The following is a 21,779-nucleotide window of genomic DNA, read 5'->3' on the forward strand; positions in this document are numbered from 1 at the left end:
TAAAATGAGTGAATAAACATATTTTGAAAAAAGTGTGAATAATAACCTCCAAAAAAGAATTTCATACAATTTATATTTTCTATTAGACTATTGGTGTACTGCTGTGAAGTGTATTCCAGGTAACGGAGTCAGCATTAACACTCACCATTCCAGTGGTCTTCTCATTGGGATTCTTCAAGATGAGAGCCACCTGCTCTTTGACCTCACTGATGAACTGTTTGGCCACACCTTCCTGTGTGTGTAGTACTGTACAACAGATATGGATGCTGCGGTGGGACAGAGAGAACGTTGTTTAAAAACACAAACATTATTCAAAATGGCGCTATGGTACCTGGGGTAGTGCTGCACGATTAATCGAATTCAGATCCAAATTGCAATACTGAAATGTGCAATATCTCAAGAGGCTGTGATTTTCTCCTTTCTTTGACACTAGACTACCGTACCTCCTCCAACGAGATTCGCTAGACTCTGTTCATTCACTCTCTACATGCACAGATGATGCTGACCAATCACAAGCGGCCTCACTCTCTGCACGGCATGCACATGCTGGCCAATCACAAGTATACCTGCTTAGAGCACGCAGTTAGTTGCTGGTGAGGAGAGAAAGGGCTTTAACAAATAAAGTACAGTATAGGGTTGCCATGTCTGTGATTTTCTTGAAAATTGGGCTACTCTGAAAACGATGTCGTGGGTGAAAATGTATTCGTTGTGGGTTTGCGGATTTTTGGGCTACTTCTAAATTGCCCTGCGGCCGCCATGGCATTTCTCTTAAAAATATATAAATTTCACTGTGACCTGCTCCTGATGACTATCAGGCAGTGAGGCAGGCTGTTGCTTAGTGAGTGTGTGAGTGAGTGAGTGAGTGAAAGGTGGGGAGGGAGGGAGGGTGAGGACCGGTGGGGTGTGTGTTGAGCACAGTCATTGGCGTTGAGAGAGCGCTGCAGCAGGCAGTCATGACAAGTGATGTGAGAACAACAAACAAATTAACTAGCACTAGCTAGCTACATACTTTCTCCTCATAATTCTTGTTTGCCTCGTTCGTTGTTTCCTGACCGCCCCCCAGACCTACCGATCATTACTAGAGCCAACACAGCAAGGGTGAGAAACTGAGAAATAATTGTCTAAACTGATTCAGAGAGGGAGACATAGAGGATTGAACAATGTGTTTCTTTCTGGGTATGTAGACAGGGCTTGAAATGAAGGTCGTCCCGGGGATGATAAAAAAAAAAGATCTGGGAAGGTTCAAACAGACTCTGGGACAGTTCTGTACACCCCCCTCCAAAAAAAATGTTTTATGTAATATGCCTTTCTCTCCGCTCGTGACCATTTGATCTGAACCAACCATGCCTCGAGCATGTCAACTGAATCAAGCCTTTAGACGTTAATGTTAACCAACATTCTAATTGTCAAACATGACTGGCGTTTAGCCTATATTTATGTAATTAAAAGTCCCATTAAAGTTTGACTACATTTTCTGGAGCCTCCCTCACGTCAGCATCGGTGTGGACATGAGGCTGTAGCAATATGCATATAACCCAAGCTACACTTTTACATGTAGGCTAATTATTTATGTACATTTATGCAAAATATTATTCCAACGTTGGCCTTTATAGAGGCAAGGGGGTGAATTTCTGCTTCAGTTGCCAGCCCCATGTATCTATTTCAGTAGTAGGCTACTATTATTAGCCTTTTAAATCACTGTGAATTACCTAGGTCCTATGAGTAAAGCCATGTTTGCATAGCAAAACATAAAAATAAAAATAAATTGCACTTTGGGACAATTCTGGGACGGTGATGAAAAAAGTTATTCTCGAGCCCTGTGTGTAGCAAGCTAGCTAGCTAACATTGGCCAGAAAGTTGAAGTCAGACGAGAGTGGCGCGATTAACTCCATTACTGGACACACCTACTCATTCAAGGGTTTTTCTTTATTTTTATTATTTTCTACATTGTAGAATAATAGTGAAGACATCAAAACTAGGAAATAATACACATGGAATCATGTAGTAACCCAAAAAGTGTTAAAGAAATATATTTTAGATTTTAGATTCTTCAAAGTAGCCACCCTTTGCATTGATGACAGCTTTGCACACTCTTGGCATTCTCTCAACCAGCTTTGGCCGGGGGGGCTTTACTTGGCTCATCGCGCTCTAGCGACTCCTTGTGGCGGGCCGGGTGCCTGCAGACTGACTTCGGTCGTCAGTTGAACGGTGTTTCCTCCGACACATTGGTGCATCCTGGCTTCCGGGTTAAGCGAGTGGGTGTTAAGAGGCGTGGTTTGGCGGGTCATGTTTCAAGCCCATTGGGGAGTTGCAGCGATGAGACAAGATCGTAATCACGAAATTGGGGAGAAAAATGGGTTAAAATTTACAATGTACTGATGTATCTCCTCTCTCTCTTTCCTTTTAATCTTGCCTCAGAGGGATGGATGACTGGGAGATTAGGCCACACATTGACATTTTTTATGAAATAAAAGAAAACGAAAACAAAACTGCTGGGGGTTTTCCATTTTTATACCACTGCGCCATATCTACAGAAATAAGTCAGATCCTGCTTGTGTTGCCTATTTGAGTGTTTGTTTTATAGCCTACTGATTCACGGAACCACAATGTCGCATAGACAAATTAAAAAATGTGTCTGTTTCTAATCTTTGCTATGCTGTAATAAAAGGCTTTACACTTTTTTTTTTCGTTAAAAAAGCCTCTCTGGTATTACTTATAATTTATTTAGTGTTGTTTACACCGTTCCAAATTGTCAGAATTGTTTTATTTATAACAAATAACCCTCCTTTTTCTTGATCTCCTTATTATAATTACTATGAATATGAGCATCATTATAATAAGTCATGTCGTTATCATTAGTAGGTTTAGTATAGCAGCCTTGTATAACCACCATTGAGCTGTAGGCCTAAGAGCGCATCCTGTTTAAACTTAATACCGGAACTTACTTAGCTCTATATTTCAATACTTATATAGGCTACTGTATCAATCAATCATTAGTTCGTTCATGTCATCACACAGCATACGAGTCACTCATGATTTGAAATGCATTTTAGGCCCTATTGGTCACGTGCATGTGATGCTTACATGTGTCACGTAAAGAGAGCAAGTGTTGAGGTAATGTTTTTCCTAAACAAATGAGGGATTTCGGTAACAGAACTTTTTTTTTTTTTTTAACACAGCGCAGCAAGTCTGAGCCTGGCCCAGCACAATCAAATCAATCGCTGGTCGGACTCCCTCTAGTCATTTGTGTTTCTTCATTATTTAATCAAATAGTGCGCTTAAAGCATCAGACAAGCTCAGTTAGGGCTGTGGCGGTCATTACATTGTGTCAGCCGGTTACTGTCATGCAAAAGACTGCCGGTCTCACAGTAATAGACCGTTAATTAACATAAACATGTATAGCATCTCCAGGGCTCCACACATACAAGCTGCTGATGCGTGCCTTTGTAACATTACATTTTAATAAGTCTAATAAATCAATTTAATAAACATCATACCAACAAATCTATTATTTATTTTAGGTAGGTCTAAAGAAACATGATATGAAGAAAATGTATGAGTTGGCTTATTACTGTATGTTATCTGGCTATGCTCCATGCCATAGGCTGTAGGCTTGTTCATTTAGCAGACAAGATATGCTTATAAGTCCCGTGTATTTATTTTATAGTAAGAAGAATATAATTGAACTTAGCTGAATAAAATAGAAAGGATATTTTTCCCATTCCGGAGCGTGCATATTAAGGCTGTGTGTGAAAGTGATCATTTGAAACAGGTCCTATAGGCTACGCTAGATTTAGAGTTATTTGGCAACTTTAGATGTTAATGATACAAACCTTAGGATGTCTTAGAAATCAAAACATATATGGGCTGCATGATGTGACTATAGGCTATTGATGATTTGAGAGTCACAAAAAAAGCTTGCGCTCGGTTCCTTGCCTCAGGCTGCACACACTGTTCTCTCATCAAGTGATCATATTATCACCATCAGACTATTATCAATTTAATATTGTCTTTACTAATATATTAAACTAGTTTCGATTTAGAATGGCCCATTATCAAATGAGCAGGAACAGGGGCAGGGGAAAAAAGACGTCATCCGCCTATGCACTTGCCTATGCACTCAAATAGCGAATGGAAGCCGCTTTCCCGCTGTTGGTTCGGGAAGGCTACTCCAAACATCCACCACTGTTTGAGGAGCATGCGCGACAGGTGATATTCCGCCCAAACTCTGTATGCCATGGGCTCCCCAACCCTGTTCCTGCAGCTACCAAGTGCTTCATTTGGGAAACCACGTGAAATCTGTTCGGGAACATCAAAAGTAACATGTTTTCACAAGGAAACATAATTCATTAAACTGTTGACAGCTCCTCTCTCTGCGCGCTTGAGAAAGTAATGAAGGAGAAAGGGGAGGAGATTGAAACGCACGGTGGTGAGATATTCTGTAGCTAAAGGTGGTCTAATGTGTCACCCTATTAATGATGAAATTATAAACATTCCCTATTACTAACTAGGCTATTCAAAACTAAATTCACTATTGTAGGCTAAACCTGTAAGCCGCCCTGCACAATCAATGAACCAACAGCATCGCCTAGGCCTATACGTTCTCTCCCAGACTCATGAATAGAAACTTTGGAGTGTAGCATAAGGTAACCAGTCCATCCAGTATGCATAATAATACAATCCACACTAAAAGGCGATTACTAGAATTTGTTTAATTTTGGAATAAAGACATCTTAAATCAGCTTTTTTAAATGTTTTTCGGCAGCGGTGCGTAATTTACATGTATTGTATAACGAACTTCACAATCATTATTTTAATTCAGTTTTTCTTCAGGCTTGGGCTCATATATAGGCCTATGCGTATGTATAAGCTCGAATATGTGCATGGGTGTTTTGAATGAATCATCATCTTAGAAAGCGCTGTCAATTTCATTGCGTTAGGCTTTGAAACAAAATTCACAACGACCATGTTTTCCACTCAGTTTCAACCTGTTGTTGAACTTCTTTCTTCAAATTGATCAATGACAGTGAGGTGAGTTTTAAATACTGTTTTGATGATAAGTGTTTGTGATGTGATGTGATTTTCGATTTCATTGATGTCAGAGTGGTTAGAAGGACAATAGAGCCCTGAATACCAGGCCATTAGCGAGTTGGGTACTACCAACGCATGTCCTGAGTGCATAAAAGGAGATTACCGTGGTATTCAGGGTAATACAGTCACTGCAACAGCCCTAAACTCAGTGCATTTGTTGATTTGATTAAAACACATAGGATGTGTCTATATATGGAAAAATACACGTTTAAAAATGTTGACCAATCGATTGGTCGAAATTTTAAACAGTGTATTTTTCCATATAGACACATCCTATGTGTTTGGGTGTTTTGAATTAATCATCAGCTTAAAAAGCGCTGTCCATTTCAATTCATTGTTAGGCTTTGAAACAAAATCCACAATGACCATGTTTTCCACTCAGTTTCAACCACTCAGTTTCAACAGACTGACTGACTCTTGGTCGACCAATATTTGTTTTTAGTCGGGGACAGCCCTAATGGAGTAAAATGTACATATATTTTCTTTAGGAATGTAGTGGAGTAAAAGTAAAAGTTGTAAAAAATATATAAAATAGTAAAGTAAAGTACAGATACCCCAAAAAACAACTTAAGTTGTACTTCGATGTATTTTTACTTAAGTAACTTACACCACAAAAAAGCGCCCGACAGCAGCAAAGCCCCTCAGCCACAACCAGCCACCTACGTTAAACAGGCGTTGATTGCCGATGCGTTTTCAAGTGTAACGTCCTACGAAAAAACATCCCGCAGACGCATAGAAATCACTGAGGCAATCACCTATCACAAAGCCAAAGACATGGTTCCTATTTACACATTCAGCAAAGACGGCTTCAAGAAGATGATAAACAAGCTGGACAGGAGATACAAGATTCCAACACTGTCTAACAAAATGAAGGGAGAAGTTGAAACATGTCACATTGATTTACTGGACCAGACTCCAATGTTTTGGACAGGATTCACCTTGCAGTCGGTAGGCTACGTGTTATGTTTTTAAGGAACTTTAGACATATCATTTAAATTATTATAATAATTAAGCCTACTTATACATATTTACACAATCATACGTTTCCTATTCCATCTGCAGCCTATGGCTGCCTGAATAAATAATTAATTTAGGTTATTTAAGAACTCAATGGTAAAATAGGAACTCATAATTCATTAACTATAGCACACCATATTTTGATGACCATGTTAAACATTTAGGTTTGTTAATATGTAGGTGGAATAATCCTATCTAGCCTATAACAATGTTGGAAAATATGTGTTTCATCTGGTTGTGTATTCAGGTAGCACAGTATGTATTCATTCATACGATCTCATTTTAGAAGTGATGTTCTCTATCCTGACAATTGTTTTAACCATGGCTGATGGAATTACCAAGTTTTCACCCAAGTGTTTGAAAATCACAATTAGATATTTTGTCCACATCATGCAGCTCTAGCCTGGCGGACTTTGTTTGCTGGTATTACTTCAGCATACAGTGCATAGTCAATATTCTATGAAAGGTATACATTATAATTGATAAGTATGACTGAATTTCAAATATGTGAAAATGTTTAGGAAAACATACCTGGATGGATACTGTAGCGTGTTGAGATTCCAACCCTTTGACGTCAGTGCGTTGGATAAACGGAAAATGTCGAAGACGTCAGAGCCTATTGCCACCACCGACACTTCAGGGTCTCCAAACACAAACACTCCGTCTATCTTACGGATTCTGTCCGGAAATAAACGAAACAAAAACACTTCAAATATTTATCTTATCCAAAAACATTGAGATCTCAATGTGCTTGCCAAGAGCTCTTAGAAACAGCGAAATCTAACAATATTCTGGGCCTGTTGTAAATAGGTTAAAAGATGGTTTCGGAAACCAACAGAAAGCGAATCAACCAAGCAAACTTGATGAAAAAAAACGACCATAATGTTTCTGATTGTACCTATAATAGTTTCGCTTTACCACATATCCAAGTCTTGTTTAGTGAGAAAGCCGGAAATCAAGGCTGATAATAACTCCAGTAAAAGATGGGTCTCTTACTCTGTCTTGATGGTGCGTGCAGTGTCAATGATCTTCTTGGTAGTCTTTATGTAGCCATCTTCTCCCATGTACATCATGGTGGCCCAGCACGCTGCGATGATACCTCCTGGCCGAGAACCTGCCACTGATGGGGACGCATAGATGCCCCCCTGCCAGTCTGGAGCCACAAAGTACTGGTAATGCCTGTACTTCTTGTCACTATACAGGATCACTGATGAACCTTTGGGGGCGAAGCCATACTAGAGTAGAGGTAGATCAAAAAACAATAACAAGTCAATCCCATAACCAGTCAACCCCATAACCAGTCAACACAACAACCAGTCAACACCGTAACCAAAAAAACGACATGTTTATGGAACAATGAGCATCTTATGATTGAAAATCAAGAGGGAGAAAATGTTAGGTAGGACTGTCTGGGATCCACACCCTGTTCTTACCTTGTGTGTGTCTGCAGAGATGCTGGTCACACCCTTTACCCTGAAGTCAAAGGGAGCCAGTGGGTAATTGGCTTTGGCCATGAACACAATGAGAAACCCTCCCAAACAAGCATCCACGTGCAGAGGGAGGTTGTACTTTACAGCCAGCTGAAAAACACCATGTGGGACGGATTAGGTCATTTAAGGTACTATGCAACAACAGTGTTACTACACAGGTATACAAGCAACTTAATGTTAAGAATGACCAGTTTTTCCAATACATTTCCCCATGACTTTCCTTTTACTATGAGAAGTAGATAACAATGACAAGCTTTACCTTTCCTACTTCCTCAATAGGATCAATGATTCCATGGGGGAACTGGGGTGCGGAGCACACAAGCATGGCTGTGTTCTTGTTGATGGCTCTCCTCATAGCCTATACAGAACAAGTAGGAGTTATCAGGAGTTCAAGGCGTCATGATATTGCTTTAAGACAAATGATTATGGTGATGATAAGTCTAATCCACCCTCACTAAGAACCAGTCATTCTAAAGTCATTGTTGCCACCATGTTTTTTTGTAGGGCCGGGACGATACCAGTATTGCGATACTGGCAAGGAAACAAAACAAAGCAGATTGAACTTCTTTAGGAAAACGGCCCTAATGTTGGAAACAAACATCATTATGTTGTTATCCAGAGTCACATTTATTTATTTTTTCCAAGCTATAGCACACAATATTTTAGGTTTGCAGGTTTAACATTTTTGCCATGGATAAAATAATGAGATACAGGTATCGTCACAGCCCTGGTTTTTTATAACTATTGTCATGTCTGACATTGTAATCTTAAACAGTCCAAATCGAGGAAGAGTTCCCCAGTCAGTGACGGCAGTGACAGTCATTAGTTACAGTAGTGTCACGTTGCAAGACATCACACCGTATTCTCGTTACCTAGACTAGGCTGGGGTCACGGCAACAGTTACAATTGGGAATTTGTAAACCAACAAACCTACATTTACTCTGACCTTTTGTGTACTCAGACCTTTTGTGTATTGAGCACGGACTGACTTTCCAGTCAAGTTATTCTTTAGAATAACCATTAATATAGGAACTAATAAATATTTGCACCTGAACATCCACTTTCATGGTCTTCTTGTCCAGGGGAATATGAACAAGCTTCATTCCAAAGTAGTTTGCTGCTTTGTCAAAGGCTGCATGGACACTGACTGGTGCAATGCTGCAAAATGAGGGGAGGAAATAAAACACAAATTATTCCCTGTATCGTATAAAATGTATTTCACAGGTGATATAACCATTATGTGTAGCCATAATTACCATTTATGAGAAAGCAAACATTTCAAGCATGCAAATCAAGCTTGTTCTGAGACCATCTTGTGTGCCAAGAATAAAAATCATCTGGGGCTATATTTTGACAGTGAACTCACATTTCAGGATGTTTCACACCCCGCTCATAGGCCATGTCTCTGTACGCCTTGCATGCCATCAATATGCTTTCAGTTCCTCCGGAGGTGACCTGGACAAAGCAGAAACAGCAGCAACAATCAGTGTTCAAAAAATGCCGGTGCATACGTTTGGATTATTCTCTTGAGAAGAACATTTCCCAAACCCTAGGTCAGTGAGTCTTGTGGGAGTACTGAAGGTAAACTCACTGTGCCACAAGAGTTGGGCCCACCGTTGAAGAGGGTACACGCCATTCTCACAATCTCTGCCTCCATCTTCCTCACACCAGGAAAGAGGTCTGGGTGAAGTGGGTTGCTCCATGCAAAGTCTCCATACACCTAGCGACAAAAAGAAGAATATAAAAAGAGAATCACTAAGCGATGAGATTTGACATATAAACAAGGATAAACAAGGGATATTCAGACTGTAGTATGAGCTTTAAATTAAAAAATGTATTACTCAAAATTCTACACACAGCTGTTTAACTTGATTGTTCATTCAAAGAATTCAAGACGAAACAAAGACTATGGTTTTGTGGACTAGACATACTTTCACCAAAAGTTTGGTAAGTGTCTGATCTCCCCAGTACACTGCGCCTGAAACTCGTCCTTTCTCCCAATCCACTTCATCTGTGAAGAGCAGACAACAGCAATACCTCAGGAAATGACTACGGTATATATTGTAATTTCACAACTTTCCCTACAAATAAAACCAATGCTAAAAACAGCAGGCACACTTGTCAAAACATTTATCACATTTTCTTGGATAGAAGTAGCAAGTAGGTCATTGGCTCCATAATAAGCCATTATATTATGCCATTACATTGTATTATATTATTGCTCCACAAAAACAAAAAAAATCATTTTCTAGGATATAGCCAATACAATATATATAGGGCAGTAGGGTACTGTAGGTCAACGGCCCCATATGGCTACCAAGACTAATACATGCTCCAGAACCTGCTCTGGGACAACTCTCAGCCACTTACTCAGTGTTTGATACTCTCTGATTCTGTCTAGAACTTCAACTTGGGTTAGCCCTTGTTCAGGCAGCTGTTTGGTATAGCTCATACCCTCCTTCAGTGTGCAAAGACTGAGAGACATGTCAGCCAGGGCCTTGTTCAGCTGGGTCTGGATCTGTTGCAAAGAGACACTGAGTTAGTCACACTACGCACATCACCGCTCAGACAACACAAACCATTTCCAAGGAGCAGGGACCCATTATGGCATGTTTAGGCTACAACCCTCTGGCGTTCACAACTTATCTAAAAGTGTTTTCGGAAATATAGAAAATATATGAAAGCAATCAAAACCAGCTAGTTGTGAAAGTATAGGTGATAGCATGCCTGGAAGATCTGGGCTATCCAAATATGTTTGTGGCTAGAGAGCATTCAAAATATGTAAATGTAGATTTCACCATCTGATTAAAGTGTAGCCTATTCACACTCTTCAGTTAAATATGGTTTTAGTCATTCTGTAATGACCAACACTAACCCAGCATTATCACCAGTCCATGATGTAAACTGTGTTAAAGATCTTAACCCCCCCCCCTCCTCCCTCCCTCCCTCCCTCCCTCCCGCATGCCGACACTCAAGTCATCACTGAGTGACTCATACCACGCTAGACTAGGAAGAGTCAGAACACATCTGTGGAATAGAGGAACACAATAACCGCTTGAAACTTACTGTCGCGCCAACAAAGGGTATTTTTCTGATGAGTCGAAAGCACTGCTTCTTGATTCGGGATGTCAGGGCTATTAAGCAACAAAGAAAGAGGCGATTGAGCTGAAAATAACAGTAGATGAGAAGCACAGGAGAAAACCACAAGCTGAATTCAATGGGGAATGTTTATATGAATAAAACAGCTGCTTGGAAAGGGCAGTCAAATCAAAAAGGCCAACAGCTGGCGTACAACCTAATACTGGAACATAGTTTCCTGCCAACATTCCTGCCAAATGAAATTGTGTACAGCAAGTTACTACCATCAACAAAAAACAAATCGTAATTTCCACTGATTTGGAATATAAATATCACCGATCTGTAGGATTCTAGAAAATGCACAGACATCAGTGAGAACAGTAACATGTCTGAACATGTCTATGTCACTTGTAATAACTGTAAAACAGCTGTAAACAAAGAGAGACAAACTGAAGTGTGGAGCAAGAACAAAAACAGCAACTGCAAGTTCAAACATATTTAAAATTGTTGGCCAGCAATATCGAATGCTTTAACTGATCACAGAGACACACCGAAATTGTTTTGTCAGCTGATCATTGCTCACAATGGTATCAGAAAGAAGTATTCAAGCCCATACAGGGATTGACATTAAGGGTTGTCCTATTGCCCGGGGCAAGTGACCTGAGCAGTTGCCCAAGTTGAATCTGCTCTGAGGTTGCCCCATTGGGCAGGTGATTTATTTTTACTGACAACAACCAAATTACAAAGAAATCCAGTAGTCTGGACTCTCTGTTTCCTCCCCTGTGTGTAGGTGAAAATAGCGACTTAAAAATATCGGGCAAGTGATCATAATCTTCGGCCAACCCAAAAATACTCCTGACATGCCCAACGGGTGAGGGCCTTTCAGACCTTAATGTCAATCCCTGCCATACTTCGGGTCCAACTCTTGGTGCTTTAATGCTGACACCTTCCCGAGTCCCAATTCTCAGCCTTTCTACCAGTCATTGGATTGATGTAAGCATGAGCTAGAGAGAGTTTACACCAGTCCTTTCCTTTTAAATCCACGAGGGGAAGTGAATAACTGCACACTCCTTCAGACGGGTAATGAATCATGAAGCAGCATGTCTGATTAAACCAAAAAGCACTTTTCATCATGTAGAACACATAAACACCCATTCATAACATTTCCCCATGCATTTGATACACACGTGCCTCATTCCATCATCTGAAAACTTACTTTCTTGCTGAAACAGGAAGCCTTTGACCCAGACTGCTCCTAGGGTCGAGATGAGAGTAGCTCCAATGATCTGCCATGGTTCCAGCTCCTCGCAGTTGGTGTTCACAAGCCGCCTGCCTTCCTCCAGGTAGAGCAATAGCATCTCCTTGTACACCTCCAAGGCACTCTAGGAACGTAGCGAGATGACATTGTTAATTTCCAATTGTAGATCCATCTGTACTGCTATGCAACGTATAAGGATTTTCTGGAGGGTCCTGGGGACTACATGCATATCGATAAAACTGCTGAGGAGAAGAACAAAAAGATGGTCATGACTAAACACCCACTTTGTTTTAAAGATCATACAAAAGTAAAGCTTTCATCCTATGGTGTCTTGTTTAGGGTTGAATACTTCCCACTAAAATATGTTACAGCTAGGCCTGATGAAAACAGCAAACCAGAGTGGCTATATTCACTATACAAGACAACGTTTGTTGTGACAAAGCCATCAGTAGAGTTGAAAATGCAATGGAAACCCATTCAACTTGTTGTTGTTTTTTTTCTCGGTACATGGGAATTTAACTGCAAAATATTTTTTGAGCTCTATTTAAAATGTTGGAATCAAATTAGGTCCGCTATAGCTCGAAATGATTAACACAGCTGTTCACTTGTGAGAGATGCGAAGACAGCACAAATTGTGCTTTTATTTTAAAAAATGTATGGATGCCACCCAGTGTTCTCATAATCACCCCCTATCTTTGATAAACACAGATATTAAACTGATTTCCAAAATGATGTCGTCATCCCTTCGAGACGTACTTATTTATCCTTAGCTATTTTTATTATCCATGGAACCCCTGGCCCAGGTAATTTGTCAATCTAAATAAATAACACAAATTTGCCAAAAATCTACTGATCACTTCATCTCATTATACATGGACGATATTTTACTATATCTAGACAATGCATCTCAAACCGCTCCCAAACACATTGAAGATCATAGATAAATTCAGCTTCATCTCAAGTTATAAAATGTATCTAACCAAATCAGCCCTACTGCCTCTCAAGACCCCGATGGAGGACTCCATCTCTATTTATGGAATCTCAAATGTTTCCCATTTAAAATATTTAGTAGTAGATATATTTCCTTCCCTAGATAAAACCACTGCCAGAAACTTTAACAGTAGATGGACTAACATCCCAGTTGCTTTAACCGGCAGAATATCTATTGTAAAAATGAATATATTGCCAAGGCTAAATTTCTGTAGTTCAACCCATCCGTGTCTCCTCCTTCTGGTTATTGGGATAAAATCCATAGAGTGGTTTCAAATTTTATATGGCAAGGTAAGCAATCCCAGATAAAATGAACAAACTTACAAAGGAGGAAAGACGTAGGAAGACTATCTGTACCAAATTTTAAATGATATTTCCAGGCATTAGCACTATCTCCTATTGCCCTGGAATAGATGGTCTTCACTAATATTTCCCTTAAACCAGGGATCATCAACTAGATTCAGCCGCCAATTTTTTATTGAGCGGATGGACGGGGGGCCGGAACATAATTAAGCAATAAGGCACGAGGGGGTGTGGTCTATGGCCAATATACCACAGCTAAGGGCTGTTCTTACGCACGACGCAACGCGGAGTGCCTGGACACAGCCCTTATCCGTGGTATATTGGCCATATACCACAAACCCCCAAGGTGCCTTATTGCTATTATAAACTGGTTACCAACGTAATTAGAACAGAAAAAATATACATACCCGTGGCATATGGTATGATATACCACGGCTGTCAGGCAATCAGCATTCAGGGCTCGAACCAGCCAGTTTATAATGACAAATAATTTGATGACTGCAAATTGACTGCAAGAAGCCCAAAGAGATATAATGTTTGACTAAAACAATCATTTCAAACCTTGCTTACATTTGTTTATGATCACGTGTCTCTCTATTGTGCGTGGGAATACTTGGGAACAGATTTCTTACATTAAAATCACTTGGAGCTCATTTTATTGTGTATTGCTGTAAGTAAGCATTTCACTGTAATGTCTGCACCTGTTGTATTCGGCGCATGTGGCCAATAAAATTTGATTTGATTTGATGTATTATTGTTTTTGCTCAGAAAACTTGGGGGGCCAAATAAAAACATTTGGCCCGCGGGCCGTCAGTTGGGGAACCCTGTCTTAAACTAAGTAAACAATGATTTGTTCCTATTATTGCTCACACAATCTCTATTTGCCACACAATTTTAAAACAATCTAACTGGGAATCAAAATGGTATGACCATACTCCCAATATTTCACAATAATGCCTTTTGCATCCCCCTGAATGGTCCAATATTTCACAATAATGCCTTTTGCATCCCCCTGAATGGTCCAAATATGGAATCCATACACTTACCCATATCATGGACAATAATGGTTTGAGAACATTCCAAGATTTGAAAGACACACATTACCAGGCAACTCTTTGTTCTATATTTACAATTTAGGTCAGCTTAGGTCAGTCCACAGATCTAAGTGAATCTGAACAACCCTTTAACTGGACCAGAATATGGAAAAATATGACCTTGGCATGCTGTAATCTGAATCATCAACTCATACATTTTGTGTTTGTTCACAGACTGTATTTAAAGCCAAGGAAATGTGTCCCCTAAATTAGGTAGGCACATTCCTTCATATGATGTGGAGTGCCTTGCAGTTAAATGCTTCTGGGACAAAGTTACAAAATTCATTTAGAAGTGCATGAATGTTAATATTCAAATGCTTTCCATCTATGATGTTACTTAATGATGATAGCTCCTTGAATCTCTCAATCAATCAGACAGAGTATTTCTGTTTGTAATAAAGCCCTTTTGTGGGGAAAAACTCCCTATGCCCTCCAAGGCCCACCAATGGCTGCACCCCTGCCCGGTCATGTGAAATCCATAGATTAGGCCTAATGAATTTATTTCAATTGACTGATTTCCTAAAATGACCTGTAACTCAGTAAAATCATTGAAATTGTTGCATATATATTTTTTTATATTTTTGTTCAGTAAACAATTGTCACAAAAACAAGTTATTTTTGTGTGCACTGTCAGCACGCACAGCCTTTTATCTCCAACAAGTCAATTTGAAACATCTCTGGTGGGAAAATGCGCATATTGTTTTAATGCGGATTTTAGAATATTCACATAACAATCTGTCGACAATTGGATGGAAACCTAGCTACAGACACCGACTGTCACCGCATATCATCGTCAATTAATCACATGAGTAATCATGTCCCCAATAGCAGATTTACATCCCATGCACAAAATCGAAATGACAACAACTTAGAACAATGTCACAATGCAATTCCCTCATAATCAATTGACATCACACTTTCCATCATATAAAGTTCAACACAACATCAGTCAACTTTAATCTTTGCGAAAGTAGAAATACAATAAACCAACAAGTAATACGTCTACTAATGACGAGTACTTACACCAGAAGACTCTGTCATCGTGCTATGGTTCAATTTCGATCCCTCTGTAGAAACGTGGCACAATTGCAGTTGCGAAAATTACATCAGAGAGGTACTAGTGTAATCTGTTACTCCAAAGTTCGACTAGTCATTAGACTGAAAGGTAGCTCATTTTCCACAACCAGGACCAGGTGGGGTGGAGGAATAGGAGTCAGCTGCCTACACTCTGCCCTTATCACCCATTAGACATAACATCTATAGCCAATGGAGGAGACAAACCTCAGAAACACTTTTCCTCCCCAAACAAATGAATTTGGTGTGTTAATTCAAGTGCAGAGGAAGTGCAATAAGATGATACTGCAAGTTGTGCATGTTATCATCTCAAAACAAATTACTATCTGATAGACGGATCACTAACCAAATACAGTAAGTAAGGAATACACTATTTTAGGTGTGGAATATTGAAAAACTGCTCATATAATATCTGCATTTGACAAATTAAGCCTATTTCCAAACCAGTGGCCATAGTAAAATGATTCATTAATTACATGAGTGCAGTAAAAATGGGTTCATCTATTATGTCACCATCACTGCTTTTTACAACACTCTGCTGTTCTGCTTGATAACAATAAAGATTGTTCCATGTAGGTTCACTGTAATCAGATAGGGAAAAGCTTAAGGTCCACAGGACAGTAACTTGAATAACCACTATTCCTAACCACTGAAACTAACATCGCATAATGCTTTGGGGGGAAATATCAAAAAGGTACTGGTTATGCATTCCAGTGACATCATGCAAGCTAACCATGCTCAACGCAGAGTATTTGTATGCAATGCAAACACTTTTAGTGACTTCGTTTGAAATGTAGGCTTTGATTGACTGACTAACTACTTGCTTAAGTGGAATCACGTCAATCCAGGTCTAGTAGTCACAGCAACAAAAAGAAAACAGTAAAATAAAATAATAGACATAAAAAGGTGTACATAAGAGTACTGACAGTACTTAAGCCTATAGTAATGACAAACTCACATTCTACAATGAATTAACCTGAATGGAAGCTTTGCCATTCAATCACAAGAATACACCCCCTGACGACAGTTGTTAGGTTTACTTGTCTGTGTAACATGCTCTCCGACAGGTTTGCCAGGGTTAGCCAGGTAGAGCAGAGTTGGGAGCAACGGGAGAAACATACTATGTGACCAGATTGGCAGCTAATCTGAATGCCTTTTCATAGGATTAGGCTTCATTCTCCATCTAAAAATGGTGAAATAACAAACATTGTCAGGAATATTTTGAAATATGTATGCAAAAGCTGTAGTTCCCTTGGAGTTCAGTGGTTCTGTAGCACAGACAGCAGAGCTGAGCAAATGTGAGTTTCTATATGCCATAAACTGGAGAGATTAAATGGTGTTATCTTGCGTCAGGGCAAAAGGAAAGTCCTATTGCAACAGATATATGAACCCTTTGCCACGTACGTACTCTTTGTTATCCAACACATTTCTGTCTGACATTTTTCAACTAACATACTTTGCCCGTTACAAAACATTTTTCACGGCCGTCTTTGCATTGGGGGAAATAATGAAGTGCTGAAGCCCGCCTTCACGCTTATTTTGTTCTCCCTATTGTTGTGTAAAACGCCCATGCATCCGTTTTCCCAGGCCAACTGTATTCTGTAAGGAGACCTTTGTTGTCTCCAAGGGGAGGTCGTATTTCTCATGGAAATGTACTGGGTGTGAGGAGGAGGCTACTGCTAGGAGAGACATCATGGGGAAAACAGTGTGATAATCCACATTAGCATCAACACTGGCTTGGCAAACACATTCTATGAATTCTAAGGTCTGTATCTTCTGGAAAATAAAATTCAAATAATCCAGTGAAATACCAACATCTGAGCGTCAACCATCAACATTGAGTTCATTCGTGGTCTAGCGGTTAGGGCCGCTGCCTTCACTGCGCACCTATAGATCTACTGTGGGTTCGATTCCGGCACAGGCACATCTGTCACAAACAACTCAATAAGATATGGACAGTCCAGGGATATTTGACCCCCGATCTTGATAACAGATGACTATACCAGACACTTTTATTTTAAAGACAGTTGTATTTAATGCATAACATCAATAGGAAACAAATTAAATAATAACAGTAGGCTACACCAACAGTTTCCATTCATACAAAGGGTCGGGTAAACAGCCACAGTAGAGGAATGAGGAACTACTTTATTTCAATTGTACGGAATGCTTGTCAAATAGATAAATCGCCCTTAGTCTGTTCAAAAAGGTCCACATTTTTCGGATGATAACACTAACCAGAAGGCGAACATACACTACATTACCAAAAGTATGTATGTGGACACCTGCTCGTTGAAACTCTCATTCCAAATTCACGGGCATTAATATGGAGATGGTCCCCCCCTTTGCTGCTATAACAGCCTCCACTCTTCTGGGAAGGCTTTCCACTAGATGTTGGAACATTGCTGCGGGGACTTGCTTCCATTCAGCCACAAGAGCATGAGTGAGGTCGGGCACTGATGTTGGGTGATTAGGCCTGGCTCGCAGTCAGTGTTCCAATTCATTCCAAAGGTGTTCGATGGGGTTGAGGTCAGGGCTCTGGCAGGCCAGTCAAGTTCTTCCACACCGATCTTGACAAACTATTTCTGTATGGACCTCACTTTGTGTCCCGGGGCATTGTCAGGTTGAAACAGGAAGGGGCTTCCCCAAACTGTTGCCACAAAGTTGGAAGCACAGAATCGTCTAGAATGTAATTGTATGCTGTAGTGTTTAGATTTCCCTTCACTGGAACTAAGGGGCCTGAACCATGAAAAACAGCCACAGATCATTATTCCTCCTACACCAAACTTTACAGTTGCCACTATGCATTGGGACAGGTAGCGTTCTCCAGGCATCCGCCAAACCCAGATTCGTCCGTCAGACTGCCAGATGGTGAAGCGTGATTCATCACTCCAGAGAACGCGTTTCCACTGCTCCAGAGTCCAATGGCGGAGAGCTTTACACCACTCCAGCCGACGCTTGGCATTGCGCATGGTGATCTTAGGCTTGTGTGTGGCTGCTCGGTCATGGAAACCCATTTCATGAAGCTCCCGATGAACAGTTCTTGTGCTGACGTTGCTTCCAGAGGCAGTTTGGAACTCAGCAGTGAGTGTTGCAACCGAGGACAGATGATTTCTACGTGTTACTCGCTTCAGCACTCGGCGGTCCCGTTCTGTGAGCTTGTGTGGCCTACAACTTCGCGGCCGAGCCGTTGTTGCTCCTAGACGTTTCCACTTCACAATAACAGCACTTACAGTTGACCGGGGCAGCTCTAGCAGGGCAGAAATTTGACGAACTGACTTGTTGGAAAGGTGGCATCCTATGACAATGCCAGGTTGAAAGTCACTGAGCTTTTCAGTAAGGCCATTCTACTGCCAATGTTTGTGTACAGAGATTGCATGGCCGTGTGCTCGATTTTATACACCAGTCAGCAACGGGTGTGGCTGAAATAGCCAAATCCACTAATTTGAAGGGGTGTACACATACACTATATATACATAAGTGTCTTGAAAGACTTTGGTTGCAAGCAGGACTTAGGTAAACCCGACATCATATTTTCGGAAGCGGCAATGCGGTAACCAATAATGGTTGCAATTGAAATCAGCTGTGCGGGTGAATTTTGAGCCTATTGATGGTTTAACGAGGCATTACGATAATATAGTGCCATCGATGGTTGCAATAGGCCCTTTGTTATTTTATTATATTCCAATAGCCTACATTCTGTAGACTACCCGTTAGCCTATCCATTGCACAAAATGAAAGGTGTGAAAAAGTTGATGAGCTGATTTGGCCATCAGTTGAGTGACAGATGTAGGCCTACAGTAGAACGATAAAGTTTCCTCCAGTGTGGATGCTCGCCCACGTTTTATAGTTAGGCTGTGTATAATTTGTCAATATAATTATGGTATTTTGAGTGGATGGCCCTTACAGTAGGTGAGATTTCCATTGCTAAACTGTTATGCGCCGGCTACAGTAGCATAGACCTACTGTACTTTCAGTTTGATGCCGGCATTTTGAAGTAGTTCTTGTTGTGGATTGACAGCCTGTATTGTGTGGCTCTACTATTTCATTTTGAAAAACTGTCAAGATGTTTATGCATTTGAGCCTATCCAAATACGATTTAGTTGAGTCGAGACACTTTTCTTTGATGTATAAATCATCAGACTATTTGTTTTACTTTAAGTCAATGCAATTAACTTGTGGGCCTAATGGAGGCTATAGGCCAGGGATCATCAACTAGATTTTTTCTTGAGCGGAAGGTCGTGGTCGAAAAAAAGGTTGGAAGGTCAAAAAAAATGTACGATCAGTGTGCGAGTCAAAACTGAAAGGACAAATGCATTCGAGGCTTAACATTTTTCCACCTCAAAATCTCCAAACTGAATCTCAGCATACAGAGTTTATTTTCTATTTCTTTGTTTTCTCTTTCAATGGTGGAATTAGTTAGCATAGCATCTATTGTTGCTTGCCAGGTCTGTGCGTGTTCTATGAATCAATTTACCTTGTATTATTTATAACCATGTTTTATATTGGACGTGCACTCACAATCTAATTGTTATCTGTCCAATGACGTATTCTTTCTTAAAAGGGATTTTTTAAGGAGTGGGGCACAGTGGCGCACTGCAGTTTTTTGGGCCCCCCTGCAAGGTCTGGGTAAGAGCCCCCAACCCCCCCAAAGTTATTATTTTTTTTTGGGGGGTCGCTAACTTCCTACAATTCACCACATTTTGCCATGGGGCAAAGAGAAAAATGTTGCAGTTTTAAAGCTAATTTTCAGCAATTCTACACATATTGTCAAGGGGCAGAGAGAAAAATGTGCAGTTTTATAGCTAATCTCATGCTATTCTACACATTGAGGCTGAGAGAAATTTGCATTTTTAAAGCCAATTCTAAACATTTTTGCCATGGGTTATGATGTTTTCATATGCTGTCTAGGGATGGGTTTGGGGCCCCCAGAGCCCAGGGAAGACGTGGCAAAGACAGGGAAGATAGGGTAGTCAAAAGGGCAGAGGGCCGGATTCGAACTCTGGTATACAGTGGGGAGAACAAGTATTTGATACACTGCCGATTTTGCAGGTTTTCCTACTTACAAAGCATGTAGTGGTCTGTAATTTTTTATCATAGTACACTTCAACTGTGAGAGATGGAATCTAAAACAAAAATCCAAAAAATCACATTGTATGATTTTTAAGTAATTCATTTGCATTTTATTGCATGACATAAGTATTTGATACATCAGAAAAGCAGAACTTAATATTTGGTACAGAAACCTTTGTTTGCAATTACAGAGATCATACGTTTCCTGTAGGTCTTGACCAGGTTTGCACACACTGCAGCAGGGATTTTGGCCCACTCCTCCATACAGACCTGCTCCAGATCCTTCAGGTTTCGGGGCTGTCGCTGGGCAATACAGACTTTCAGCTCCCTCCAAAGATGTTCTATTGGGTTCAGGTCTGGAGACTGGCTAGGCCACTCCAGGACCTTGAGATGCTTCTTACGGAGCCACTCCTTAGTGGCCCTGGCTGTGTGTTTCGGGTCATTGTCATGCTGGAAGACCCAGCCACGACCCATTTTCAATGCTCTTACTGAGGGAAGGAGATTGTTGGCCAAGATGTCGCGATACATGGCCCCATCCATCCTCCCCTCAATTTCTTTGAGACTGTGGTCCCAGCTCTCTTCAGGTCATTGACCAGGTCCTGCCGTGTAGTTCTGGGCTGATCCCTCACCTTCCTCGTGATCATTGATGCCCCACGAGATGAGATCTTGCATGGAGCCCCAGACCGAGGGTGATTGACCGTCATCTTGAACTTCTTCCATTTTCTAATAATTGCACCAACAGTTGTTGCCTTCTCACCAAGCTGCTTGCCTATTGTCCTATAGCCCATCCCAGCCTTGTGCAGGTCTACAATTTTATCCCTGATGTCCTTACACAGCTCTCTGGTCTTGGCCATTGTGGAGAGGTTGGAGTCTGTTTGATTGAGTGTGTGGACAGGTGTCTTTTATACAGGTAACGAGTTCAAACAGGTGCAGTTAATACAGGTAATGAGTGGAGAACAGGAGGGCTTCTTAAAGAAAAACTAACAGGTCTGTGAGAGCCGGAATTCTTACTGGTTGGTAGGTGATCAAATACTTATGTCATGCAATAAAATGCAAATTAATTACTTAAAAATCATACAATGTGATTTTCTGGATTTTTGTTTTAGATTCCGTTTCTCACAGTTGAAGTGTACCTATGATAAAAAATTACAGACCTCTACATGCTTTGTAAGTAGGAAAACCTGCAAAATCGGCAGTGTATCAAATACTTGTTCTCCCCACTGTATATGTGTGCCTTGAACATAATAAAACAATTGATCTAAAAATAAAAAGATTTTCCCTAACGAAAAATACAACTACCCTTACAAATAT

At 40.5% G+C, this 21,779-nt stretch overlaps 1 protein-coding gene across 2 annotated transcripts in view; it reads right to left on the reverse strand.

The window, feature by feature from the left end:
• The window catches only part of sgpl1 (sphingosine-1-phosphate lyase 1), a 30,491-nt gene that overhangs the window by 3,417 nt on the left and 5,295 nt on the right, over positions 1-21,779 (reverse strand). Inside the window, exons 1-13 of one of the 2 annotated variants that reach the window (XM_045211516.1) lie at positions 15,345-15,433; positions 11,893-12,058; positions 10,665-10,732; positions 9,969-10,116; positions 9,530-9,609; positions 9,190-9,318; positions 8,965-9,053; positions 8,648-8,756; positions 7,858-7,956; positions 7,542-7,688; positions 7,105-7,343; positions 6,640-6,786; positions 146-266 (exon numbers count right to left, since the gene is read on the reverse strand). In XM_045211516.1, coding sequence (XP_045067451.1) covers positions 146-266; positions 6,640-6,786; positions 7,105-7,343; positions 7,542-7,688; positions 7,858-7,956; positions 8,648-8,756; positions 8,965-9,053; positions 9,190-9,318; positions 9,530-9,609; positions 9,969-10,116; positions 10,665-10,732; positions 11,893-12,058; positions 15,345-15,362 — 1,560 coding nt within the window. In that variant the 5' untranslated portion in view covers positions 15,363-15,433. Of the gene's footprint in view, positions 1-145; positions 267-6,639; positions 6,787-7,104; positions 7,344-7,541; positions 7,689-7,857; positions 7,957-8,647; positions 8,757-8,964; positions 9,054-9,189; positions 9,319-9,529; positions 9,610-9,968; positions 10,117-10,664; positions 10,733-11,892; positions 12,059-15,344; positions 15,434-21,779 lie in introns of those variants that run through there. The other variant, XM_041866938.2, reaches the window with a different exon arrangement.

This window comes from Coregonus clupeaformis, chromosome 37 (genome assembly GCF_020615455.1).
Source record: "Coregonus clupeaformis isolate EN_2021a chromosome 37, ASM2061545v1, whole genome shotgun sequence".
Classification (NCBI taxonomy): Eukaryota; Metazoa; Chordata; class Actinopteri; order Salmoniformes; family Salmonidae; genus Coregonus; species Coregonus clupeaformis.